Genomic DNA, 13,595 nt, shown 5'->3' on the forward strand with positions numbered 1-13,595 from the left:
ATTAATGAACCCGAGACTCAAATGAGTGAGAAGCTTTTAATAAGTTTTACTGGTAAAGGGATTAATTTAAATCGATCTGAAATAGTGGTGAATTATATTTTTCATATAATGTTGCACTTAACATTATGCAAGATAGTGAGGATCTTGAACCCCGATCTATCGAATAATGTCGACAAAGATCTGATTGGTCAAAATAGCAAGAGGCAATTCAATCAGAATTGAATGCACTTTCTAAAAGAGAGGTTTTTGGATCAGTAGTCCAAACACTGTTGATATAAAACCAGTTGGTCATAAATGAGTTTTTGTGCGAAAAAAAGAATGATAAAAATGAAATTGAAAGATACAAAGCCCGCCTTGTCGCACAAGGATTCTCACAACAACCTGAAGTCGATTTTGATGAAACATATTCACCTGTTATGGATGCCATAACATTTCGATATCTCATCAGTTTAGCACTACATGAAAAGCTTGAAATACATCTAATGGATGTAGTTACAGCTTATCTGTACGGTTTACTTGGTAATGAAATTTATATAAAAATCCCCGAAGGACTTAAAATGCCTGAAGCAAATCCAAAATCTCGGGAAATGTATTCAATCAGATTACAAAGATCTTTTTAGGGTTTAAAGCAATCTGAGCTTATGTGGTATAATCGCCTCAGTGAATATTTGCTTGAAGAGGGTTACATAAGTGATGTTATTTGTCCATGTATTTTTATAAATAAAATGGCATCAGAATTTTTTATACTTGCTGTTTATATTGATGATATAAATCTTGTTGGAACTCCAGAAGAGCTCCAAAAGGCAATTGAATATCTTAAGAAAGAATTTGAGACGAAAGATCTTAGAAGGACAAAACTTTGTCTTGGTCTGCAAATTGAACATTTAGCAGACGAGATATTTTTTCTATCAATCTGCCTATAGAGAAAAGGTCTTAAAACGCTTTTACATGGATAAAGCACACCCATTGAGTACACCAATGGTTGTTCGATGACTTGAAGTGAATAAGGATTTGTTCCGACCTCCAAAAGAAGATGAGGAACTTCTTGGTCCCGAAATATCTTATCTTAGTGCAATTGGTGCACTTATGTATCTTGCTAATGCTACAAGGACTGACATAGCATTTTCTGTTAATTTACTAGTAAGATATAGCTCTTCTCATACACAGAGATATTTGAACGGGATTAAGCATATATTGCGATATTTAAAGGGAACACTTGATATGAGTTTATTTTATTCTAACAAAGGTAGGCAGATCTTGTTGATTATGCAGATGCAGGTTATTTATCTGATCCACATAAAGCTCGATCTCAAACCGGGTACGTGTTTACATATGGAGGTACTGTCATATCATGGCGCTCCACAAAGCAATCTATTGTTGCTAGTTCTTCAAATCATGCTGAGATAATAGCTATTCATGAAGCAAGTAGGGAATGCGTGTGGTTGAGATCGGTGATTCATTTTATTCAAGAAAAATATGGTTTGGAATGTGATAAAAGATCCACAATTTTATACGAAGATAATGCTGCATGCATAGCCCAGTTAAAGGGAGGTTTTATAAAAGGAGATAGAACGAATCACATTTCACCAAAATTATTCTACACACATGATCTTCAGAAAAATGGTGATATTAATGTGTAACAAATCCGTTCAAGTGACAATCCGATAGATTTATTCATTAAATCTTTGCAAACTTCAACTTTTGAGAAGATGGTATACAAGATTGGAATGCGGAGACTCAAATATTTGAAACAAGATTTTTATCAGGGGGAGTAAAATATGCGCTATACTATTTTTCCCTTACTAAGGTTTTTCCCACAGGGTTTTCCTTATAAGGTTTTTAATGAGACAACTAATTATGCGTATTACTAAATATGTGTACTCTTTTTTCTTCACTAGGATTTTTTTCCCACGGAATTTTTTCTAGTAAGGTTTTAATGAACCACATTATCTTTTAATGAATATCCAGGGGGGTGTTATAAATATATTATATTATGGATGTTCATTTAGTACTCCGTTGAAAATAAACTTCCTGAAGAAGCTTATCTATATGAGACTCCACCGTAAATATGTTTATCTATTTAGTACTCTATTGGAAATAAGTCTCGTGAAGAAACTTATCCTTTCAGTACCCCGTTATGGATAAACATCATATCCGGTAAAAGATTATCTATATCTGGTACAATGAGCTTATCTTTTCGGTACTCTGCTATGGATAAACATTACCCCCGGTAGAAGATTATCTATATCTGGTATAATGAGTTTATCCTTTCGGTACTTCATTATGGATAAATATTACCACCGGTAGAAGATTATATATATCTGGTATAATGAGCTTATCCTTTCGGTACTCCGTTATGGATAAATATTACCTCCGGTAAAAGATTATCTATATCTGGTACAGTAGCAGCTTACACAACAACTTGCTTTCTTTTATAAATTGAGGAGATTTCAGTTCATTAAGTACATAAATTTAAAGTTTGAATAATATATCAGTTTCTCTCTAGACTTGTCTTTACTTTACGATCTTTATTTTATAATATATATATATATATATATATATATATATATATATTCTTGGTTCAGAAATAAACAGTACTATTATTCTTGGTTTTGATGATAATGAGTATTAAGAAAATGCAAGATCAACTATCAAAATACTGCTCATTCCCCGAGAAACTTTATCCAAGTCACTGTACAAAATTTCAGGTTTCACAATTAAAGATTTAAGATTTTCTTTTGGCTTTTTGGCATTTTTGAAGATTAAATTACTACTAGCAATTGAAGAAAAAGGGGTTAAAATTTCTTTTATTTTTAAAAAGGAGTGTGTGAGTGTATGACCCAAAATTTAGATCTTGGTTATACAATAAAATTTATAATGAAATAGGGTTAATCTTAGCCAATATTAACATCCAAAGGATAAATCAAATATATTTATTGAAGATATCCCACATATACTACTGAATAGCAAGAAATGATAGCAATAATGTGTAATGAACTATTCAAGAGTATGGAAGATAACGATAAATAAAAATAAATAACATTTAAATAAATAAATGAATAGAAGTCACCCGACAAAATGTGAGATTCTCCAATAATTCTTCTGACAATGATGGGTAATGATAAATCTTTTGATATCCGGATCTGTTTGACCAAAAAATATAATCTCCGGTTAAACTATTAAATTTACATAGTATGGGGTAAATCTAACTAAGGATAATGACTCTAGATATTAAGCACAAAAACGTATAGTAGATAGGACAGACTCCGTATATGGTTGGTGACAATAAATGCAAAATACTCTTAAAGCAAGGACGTTAAGAGTATTATAGCTAACAATAAATGTCAATAAATGACATTTAAGTAAATAAAGAGAATGATTCACCCAATAATGGATGGGTGGGACGAATATTGTACCTGACAATGATGAATGATAGATAGATCCAGGATTCGCATGAACAATCCTCGGATCTGATGGAAAGTTGGGGAATAATATCTCACCAAGAATATTTGTAAAGGTAACCTTTGTGTTTTTGCCAAAGAGAGAGTCCTCTTCTCAAAAATGTTCTTATCAGAGTCAATATTACATGTCCCTATCATTATCTCTTCTTTCTATATATATGAGGCATTTTTCCTAGGAAACCCTAATAGTACAAATGCAGGGAATATTTCCTTTTAGTACCTTGTCTTGACAAATTAGTTGTTGCAAGTCTTATCTTGATTGCGATAAGACCCTTGTTGACATCTTGATTGCGATAACCGTCGATATCTTGACCATGACTCATGTCGGCACCTCGGCCATTGAACTCGCTGCGTCTTGGGGGAGCTCGACCGATAACTCTTTTTTAATGATATATTACGCTAAATATTCTGAAGACGGATTTTGGCCTATGCAGTTAGTCCCTCCGCTTATTAAGGCCGAGCTCAGACGGTCTTTGATGTCGCCCAAGCTCACACTACAAATATAGGTAGTGAGGCGGTCGAAGCAATAATAAAACCCAATGCAAGTCGGGGTCGAATCCTTAGAGAGTTAGAATTGAAATTAGGTATATATTTAGTGTAATTGTACAATATGCCTTAGATTATACTTCCATATTCTTGTTTGTTATTTCTACTTCTACTTTAAACTATTGATTGCAATTATAAAACTAGGAGACAATATTTTTAGTTTTGGTTGTTTTCCAAATGACAAAAGATCTAGGGTCGTGACTTCCACCTAGGTGGTTACCTAATGGGTTGAAAACTCTAGGACAAGCCTGATTGGTCGGGTTTGTAATATAGCAATCACACACAATTACCCACTCTATACCTCTCGGTAGTTTGAGTGGTTTTGCCCAATTTGGCTTTCTCAAGTCCAAATGGGCATTGCACAAAATAAGTGATAAATGCTCAAGTTGGGTCTTACTATCTCTAGATTCAACCCTTTAATTGGGGCTATCAATTTTTTGAATTCACCCCAATTTCTTGTTAGCCAAGTTTTCCTAGACTTAGTCTCTCTTTCTCAAGTAGAGACTAAGTCAATTAGGCATGAATCAATTTTTGCAACCATTAATTCTTGAATTCAAGCAAGAACCAGGCTAAATATCACTAACCCAATCACAAACAAGTCCTAAATCAAACACCCATTAAGTACCCACACTAGGGTTGGGCCACAACCCTAGCTAAAAATTTAGCTACTCATGAAAAATGAAGAAATAGAAGAAGAAATTAAGATAGAATGCATAATAATTGATTAGGAAAAGAAAATCTAATGTTTAGAAGCTAATCTAGTACAATATTACTCAAAACAGTAAAGAAAAACGGCTTAGGTGCTCTCCCAAAACAAAACTTACCCTAAAAATGACAAAAACTTCTATTATACTAAGCTGAAAATATCTGACAAAAATGCTCCTGCGGAGGTTGTGCGACCACATAATTGTGTGTGCGGTCCGCACAACGAGACTTGGCTTGACAGGTTCCAGTTTTGCGGCCGCACAATTCTGGATTGCGGCCGCACTCCTTCAACTACTGCGAACTGCATATTTGTGAGTGCGGCCGCACTCTTGCTTCTGCGGTCGCACAATTGTAGTGCGGTCCGTACTCCTTCATCGTAGGCTCTGACTGTGTGAGACTTCTGCGGACCGCATAAAAATGAGTGCGGTCGCGCTCTTGATTATGCGTCCGCACAAAAATGGTGCGGTCCGCATTTCTTCTTGAACTTGAAATCACATCTCTCTGATCTTTGTCTTCTGTGGCCGCACTAGAATTGTGCGGTCCGTACTTTACATGTCATTTCTTGTCAGAGGTTTTCTTCATTATCTGCGGCTGCACTCAATATTATGTGGGCCATACAGTGCCCTTTTAGCCTTGTTTTTGTCCTTCTCCAATATTACTCCTTCTTAAGTTGATTTTCATTTCTTTAGCTCATATTCTAATACTCATGCAAGCAAGCATATTTTGTTAGATTTTGGGAATACCTTTAAGAAATTTTGAGCTAAAACGCAAGTAAAAGAGTGCAAATAAGCAGTCAAAATCAATACTTATCAGTCTTGATGAGCGAATTCTGTATGTCGTAGTTGGCAAAATAAGACGAGCAAGTTGGGTAGCAACGCTTTAGGTGAGGTGGCAACATGACTTTTCGTGAGATACAAACTTTGGGGATGCATTGTTTCGGAATGACATCACGACATCATGCGTCATTATGACGCACTTTCCCGATGCCTTGCGTCATTTCCTGCGCCTCTGATGTTTCGATACATGTGCTGGGTAATGATGGCCTGATTTCTCGGTCTTGGTGCTTGAACACTTATTAATAGGGATTTGAGGCCATTTGTGTTTGTTTTTCATACTTGCATTATCGAATCCATGTGTCCCTTTCTTCATTCTCTATATCAAACCCTTGTCTCCTTTTTGCTTCGTCACTGCGTATCCATTCCCCCAGTTCCAGTGATTTCAGTTGTTCTCGGCTCTTCTGTGCTTAAGATATCTTCTCTCAAGAATATGGTTAACGCACCCTCTGGTTCTAGTATGGTGCTTAGCCCTACCCCTTTGGCGGTGCACATACCTCCTCATGGCGCCAGTGTTTCTGTTGCCACTGAAGATGAGGGGTTTCCTACGGTGGAGGAAATAATTTCTCGCAGTGAAAAGATTAGATCTGAATTTTTGAAGTTGCCCGAAGACGATCCTGAGGTCTCGGAGTCGGTGATGAACGAGGTTGACCTCTTTGCATTTAGGAAAAAGTTCAAAATCCCGGCTCACATTGATCTAGTTCCGGCGGGGCACGATGTGGTACAAATACATCGCCCAGGATATTGTGCGTTCTATGTGTATCCATTCTACGTGGGCTATTCTTTTCCTCTTCTCCTACTGGCAGAGGAATTTTGCCGCTACTACGGTATCTGCCCGGCCCAGCTGCCCCCTTATATCTACAAGCTTATCCGTATGCTGACCAAAAATGTGGAGTTGGTTGGCCGTGTGGTCTCACTTTGCCATCTGATGCATCTCTTCGCCCCTAGTTTCTATAGGGGACAATGCTGCGCCTTTGCCACCGAGGAAGTAGATATTTGGTGGTGAAGATGGACGATAAGGCGAATTGTCAGTTCTGGCTCAACTATTTCTTTGTCAAGACCGAGGATGAGGTGGCCAACGCAAGTGGGTTCCCCGAGGCTTGGAATTACGCAAGTAAGTATTTTTTTGCTGAGCATTCATTTTGCCTGTTTTTAGTCGTTGTCTAACATTCCGTTCCTTCTTCGTGCACCTGAGACTTCGCCCCCTCCCTTGGTTGGGGACATTCATGATTGGGTCAGTCAGGTCTTGCTTCACATGGTGGGAATTCGTGAATGGCTGACCTTTATAAAAAAAATTCCCAACTAGTATTTTCTCTCTTACCTGCCATGTTAGATCTGTGCATGCAGCGAGAAAAAGAGAAAAAAAGTTCTTCTTTTCGTTTTCTCTTCCTTTTTTTTTTCGTCAGCAATCAGTACCGGTAGTAGATATAGGAGAAACTAAGTGATTTAGTTAGAGATTTCCCCACAGACGACGCCAAATTATTTGACCAAAAAATATAATCTCCGGTTAAACTATTAAATTTACATAGTATGTGGTTAAATCTAACTAAGGATAATGACTCTAGATATTAAGCACAAAAATATATAGTAGATAGGACAGACTCCGTATATGGTTGGTGACAATAAATGCAAAATACTCTTAAAGTAAGGACGTTAAGGGTGTTATAGCTAACAATAAATGTCAATAAATGAGATTTAAGTAAATAAAGAGAATGATTCACCCAATAATGGATGGGTGAGACGAATATTTTACCTGACAATGATGAATGATAGATAGATCCAGGATTCGCATGAACAATCCTCGGATCTGATGGAAAGGTGGGGAATAATATCTTACCAAGAATATTTGTAAAGGTAACCTTTGTGTTTTTGCCAAAGAGAGAGTCCTCTTCTCAAAAGTATTCTTATCAGAGTCAATATTACATGCCCCTATCATTGTCTCTTCTTTCTATATATATGGGGCATTTTTCCTAGGAAACCCTAATAGTACAAATGCAGGGAATATTCACTTTTAGTACCTTATCTTGACAAATTAGCCGTTGTAAGTCTTATCATCAATAGTCAATCTCGACCTCAACCCTTGCTGACATCTTGATTGCGATAACCGTCGATTGACTACGACTCATGTCGGCACTTCGGCCATTGACCTCGCTGTGTCTTGGGCGAGCTCGATCGATAACTTTGTTTAATGCCATATTACGTTAAATATTCTGAAGACGAATTTTGGCCTATACAGGATCCTTCTTGGATCGAGGAAGAGAAGATAGATTAAGATATAAAAAGGTGAACTTTGTATGTATTTGATAAAGAGAGAATTTTAGAGATTGTCAATGTGTTGTTCTTTACAATGAATATCCAATTTCCCCTACAACTACATATCTTTCTATTTAAAAGGGGACACGAGTTATAAAATCCTAAATAGTACAATTGAAAAGAATACTCACTGAAATATTCTCTAGGAAATAGTGATCCTAGAACTAACCGTTATTGATTTCCGAAAAAGAGTGCTCGTCCTCGTCTTTTATCGAGTCACTTCGACCTCCTCCACGATGCATTGTCTATTGACATCGATCCATTAAGGTCAAGTCATTATATCCTATCGACGACACGTGATAATTCTGAAAACTCCCCTTATGTTGACTTGGTCAACATTTCTTCGCCCATACAGTGAGGAAGCCATTTATATCAGTTTTAGAGAAAAAATAAAGACAAAACCATGAGATTTAGAGAAAAAATAAATAAAGAAAGAAAAACCATGAGTTTGACGTGTTTAGTAGATGTCCACTATTTTATCAGACTAATCCGATATAGTGCCACCACCAACCAAGCCAAGTCGTACTCTTCTTCTCGAAATTTAATACCTGTCGTACAAAGAAAAAACAAATCAGAAAACCATTGTATTTTTTTTTCTCAAAAACATTTTTTTTTAAATTTGAGGTATTTGATCAAGTTTTTCGGGGAAAGAAGTACTTCCGGGAAAAAACAGAAATAGTTTATGAAAAATAAAAAAAAATAGTTTCCTCCCAAACGCAGAAGCAAAAACAATTTTGATTTTGCTTCTTACCAAAAATACCCTTAACAAAATATAATATATACTAAAATAACCGTTAAACCTAATACTTAGGATATTAATGTATAAATATTTTTTATTATTTTTAGGATAACTTTCTAATATATAGTGAATTTAGGGGTAAATGCTTTTATATTTGTTGAATGATTTTTAATATATTTAACTTATATGAAAAGAATTAAGTACTTTTAAATTTTATTTTTATATTTTATTTAAATAAAATAAAAATATTTAATTATTAGTAATAATAAATTTTTAAAATTATTTATTTATTTATAATATTAACTATTAAGTAAATATATTTATGTTTTTATTCATAATTTAATACTTAAAATACTCTCTAAAAAATTTGACCAAATATAAATTATTGCTTAAAAGTATTTTTCAAGGGTGATTAATCAAAAACAAACCGTTTTCTCCCTCAGACTCGATAAAAACATTGTTCAAAGCTTTTCCTTTTATAGTAGTAAAATGCTGTAATAATTCGGGTTGCCACTGATACTTAGATTAGAATAAACTCGCTACTTAATATTTTTTGGGAGTTCGCTAAACACACCGGCCACTTTTTTTTTATACCGCAATAATTGTTATCCATATATACCATTGAACTTCTGCAAATCTTTTCCATAATACACACACATATTGCTTAACTTAAAAAAAAAAGTTCAAAACAAAATGGATCCAAGGAATGGCTATTGCCCACAAACTAAAACTTTCCATAGCCTAAGACAACCAGTTCCATTGCCACCGTTAACAGAACCTCTTTCTATCATCCAATACACCCTCTCTCTCCTCAACTCACCGATCACCGGAATCAATGTCAACGCCACCACTTTCCTTATTGACGCCACCACCGGCCACCGCCTCTCTTACGCCGATTTCCTTCAAAAAACTCAATCTCTTGCTTCTTCTCTCCAAGCCCGTTTCCCTTCCCTTTCTAAAAACGGTGTCGCCTTTGTTCTCTCCCCTCCTTCACCCCATATTCCAATTGTATATTTCGTACTCCTCTCTCTAGGGATCGTTGTTTCTCCTGCTAATCCACTTTCTTCCACTTCCGAGGTAGCTCACATGATTCAGCTGTGTAAACCCGCCATTGCTTTTGCAACTTCCTCTACTGCCGTTAAACTGCCGTCGCTTCCCCTTGGTACTATTCTACTTGATTCCCCTGAATTTCTCTCTATGATTCAAGCTCCCGTTTCTACTCAAATCTCTTATCCAGTTATTCACCAGTCCGATTCGGCAGCGATTCTTTACTCGTCTGGAACTACTGGGAAAGTAAAAGGTGTTGAGTTAACTCACCGGAATTTAATCGCGTTAACAGCCGGTTTGTACTACAACAAATTCAATGATGCTGCTGATGAAGGTGAAAAGGCGGAGCAAGAGGTGTCGTTCATGACGTTGCCGATGTTTCACGTGTTTGGATTTTTTATGCTTATTAGATTAGCGGCGTTCGGGGAGACGGTGGTGATGATTGAGAAATTTGATTTTGAGAAGATGTTGAAGGCGGTGGAGAAGTACAGAGTTACGTACATCCCAGTGTCGCCGCCACTGGTGGTCGCAATGGCGAAGTCTGATTTGGCGTTGAAGTATGATCTCAGCTCACTGAAGCTGCTGGCGTGCGGCGGAGCGCCGCTGGGGAAGGAGGTGGCAGAGCGGTTCAAGAGCAGGTTCCCTAACGTGATGATAATACAAGTATGTGTTCGGTTATCACGCGCTAGATTTGGCTAGATTCGGTTAACATAAACGTGAAAATATTTTATTTAAGTAGGAGTAATTAAAAAGAACTAGAAAGTTGCTGAAATTAAGTGTTGAATTAACAACCTTGATCCAAACCAAGATTCCTGTCCCTGGCTCCCTGCAGAGACGAGACTGGATTCTACTCATCTATCTAACCTTGAGCAAATTTATCGGATAACTATGTTAGTGGGAGTTAGCAGGTATCGAAAGATTAATCTAGACTACCAAAATATTAGAACATAAAATGCTAAATATTGTATATATTTTGTGTAGTGTAGATAGAGATGGTAAGTGTGAACTAGAAATAAGGTGAAAGGTTTCTGGTAAGTGGAGAAGCATAAGGAAAATACTTATGTGAGTAACTATTTTTTCTGTACTTGTGTTATATGCAAATGTGTGCATATTGTGCTTGCATCTAATGATATGACAAAATGTTTTGTTTAATGTGTTCAATTGTGATGCATCATAGGGATATGGTCTGACCGAGACTACTGGAGGAGCAACAGGGATGAGTGGCCCTGAGGAATCAGACCGGTATGGATCTGCTGGTCGCCTTGCTGTGAATGTGGAAGCTAAGATTGTTGATCCTGATAGTGGAGAGACCTTACCTCCTGGCCAGCGTGGAGAGCTTTGGATACGCGGGCCAACAATCATGAAAGGTGATGCTTGCATATATAAGACACAGATTCAAAATGTTAAGTCGTGGGCATGGATCATTCTCCACCTACTGCTACTTTATGGCAAGAAGTTATTACAAACATATATTTTTGTAAAAGAATAGTTCAGCTATAATTTTATGGTTCAAGTTGAAGACAATAAGTAAGGCTGCAGTCATTGCGCAAATATGGCATTGTCTCCTGCATATATAGTTGTTAATTCACCTTCTGGTTGTGCAAATATGGGCCTTTGAAGTTGATGAATTTGAAAGGATTACTTGAATGGCTTGACATTATTTATATTCACAGCCTTTGCTTGCTTTTTGTCAGTCTGTTCCCCTTATCTGTCATTCCTGTAATACAGAAGAATGTTGCTTCAGGAACTAGGCATTTCAAGGATAGCTTTGAACTGGGATTTCAGCAATAACTTACAATTCGCAGATTGAGTTAGTAAAGTCGAAAGCAATTCATTGTTTTAAAAATTTAACTAGTATAGTTTACTAATATACCACAATCGAGAAGTTTCCTTGTAATATTTTTTATTGATATTTCATGAGTTGAGTGTTGTTGATTTCATTCAAGGAGCCAAATATGAAAAATAGTGTACGTGATTGCAAATATATATGATCTGAAACATACTATTATGTCGTTGCTGCTAAATTTGTTTCCAATATGGCCTTTATAGTACCCTTTCAATCAAACTTGAATTCTGAAAGAGAATGGTGGTGAATGGCAGGCTATGTTGGAGATGAACAAGCAACCTCAGCAACACTCGATTCAGAAGGTTGGCTGAAAACTGGCGATCTCTGCTATTTTGATGCAGATGGGTTTCTATATGTTGTCGATAGGTTAAAAGAACTGATAAAGTACAAGGCGTATCAGGTAATTAAATTATAGCTGATCCTGATTCAGTTGTTACTCGTATGCAAACTTGTTATCTCTCCTCTCTTACTATGTTACTTCTTCAGTATCTTATGAATGGATGAACTTTCAGGTCCCCCCTGCTGAACTTGAACATTTGCTTCAATCAATTCCTGATGTTGCTGATGCAGCAGTTATTCCGTATGTAATCCTATCTGCCTCCCTCTGTCGCCTTTCCAATTCTTGTGCCACTGCTACGTACTCATGTACCAGTATGATGGGAAAATCATAAACTTTTTGAACAATTTACATTTGATTTCATTAAAAACTCACTTCTAGCAATACAACTTAACCAATGGGCATTATTGTGCAAAAACTTGCAATCCAGCTTCCTCTTACAAGGCTACGTATTCGTACTCTCTCTCTAGTATTTAACTAGTATAACATTTGTAATAGAATCTTCTTAACACATGCAATGTCTTTCACAAATTTGGTCTGGAAATTCTACTCGCTTTGGGTTTTTAGCTTCTTGACTCTGTTACTTAGGCTTTTAGAACATCAGGTGAATCTTTGGTCCACTGTACTGTGTAGTTGCAGAGTTACACCATCTGTTCTTTTAGAAGCTTGTGTCTTACCACTTACCTTTATTTCTACATTTTCATACTAATAAAATGATAAAAAGGAAAAGGAGTGTCATATAAACTCATAAACATTTATAATTCTTATTCAAGCCCAGTATTTCAACATGTGATTTTGAGCCTGACATGGAATTCTGTTGTGCCAACAAAACTAAGCAATGGCACAAGCAATTGAAGCAAATTGTTCTGCCATCTAATAATCTTTACTTGCTCTGGAGGTGGCAACGAAATATGAATAAGGCACTGATGTGTCATGTGTGTGTATAATTTTTTTTGTGTGTGCGTGTATTTGAGTATTCGGCCACTGGTGGAAATTATAAGCTTCCCAAGCAGATCTTGAGTCTCAGTTTCTGTTGATATTTTGATGTCCCAACTCTTAATACGATCTTTTTGTTTCACCTGAATCTAGATATCCTGATGAAGAAGCAGGGCAGATTCCTATGGCTTATGTAGTCAGAAGACCAGGAAGCACTATTAGTGAGTCACAAATTATAGATGTCATTGCAAAACAGGTACGCGTCCTGCCTCCTAATGATTAAGATCAAAACCGTTTTGCTTGATTGTTGCATTAATATGTTGTGTAGGTGAATTCTCTGATTGTTATGGCACAAGAAATCAAAATGAACTTTCAAAATCTGTATCATGTTGCTTTGATGTGTTCCAGATATGAACTGGCACATTCATTTGTCCATGTAAACAATGTATGCATATAGTAACCAGAAGTTACCTTGCAGGTCGCACCATACAAAAAGATACGGCGTGTTGCATTCATCAACGCAATACCAAAATCTCCAGCAGGAAAGATCTTGAGGAGAGAACTCGTTAATCATGCCTCTAGTGGTGCTTCTGCAAGATTGTGACGGAACAATTACATATATCTACTTAATCTAAATTACCTGTTCAATTAACGTATAATATGTTGTTTTAAGTCTTCCACGTCACCTTATTGCTTCAATGTTTTTTCCTATGAAGCTCATAATTTAAATTACCAAGTTTTATGCAGCAATAATTCACAGGAGGAAAAGTGCCTTCTTTTGATGTCATGGATAGGGTGATCAATTGTTATATCTTTTTTCTCTAGGTATTTG

General features: G+C 36.4%; 1 protein-coding gene across 1 annotated transcript; it reads left to right on the top strand.

Annotated features, from left to right (window-relative positions):
* Positions 1 to 9,227: 9,227 nt before the first annotated feature.
* LOC104091892 (4-coumarate--CoA ligase-like 9) lies at positions 9,228 to 13,587 on the top strand. Its single transcript, XM_009597335.4, has 6 exons — positions 9,228 to 10,307; positions 10,822 to 11,011; positions 11,745 to 11,890; positions 12,003 to 12,070; positions 12,917 to 13,019; positions 13,242 to 13,587. Exons 1-6 carry the CDS (start codon positions 9,291 to 9,293, stop codon positions 13,365 to 13,367), a joined length of 1,650 nt encoding a protein of 549 aa, XP_009595630.1. The 5' UTR covers positions 9,228 to 9,290; the 3' UTR covers positions 13,368 to 13,587.
* The last annotated feature ends 8 nt before the right edge of the window (positions 13,588 to 13,595 follow it).

Source organism: Nicotiana tomentosiformis, chromosome 3 (genome assembly GCF_000390325.3).
Source record: "Nicotiana tomentosiformis chromosome 3, ASM39032v3, whole genome shotgun sequence".
Lineage (NCBI taxonomy): Eukaryota > Viridiplantae > Streptophyta > Magnoliopsida > Solanales > Solanaceae > Nicotiana > Nicotiana tomentosiformis.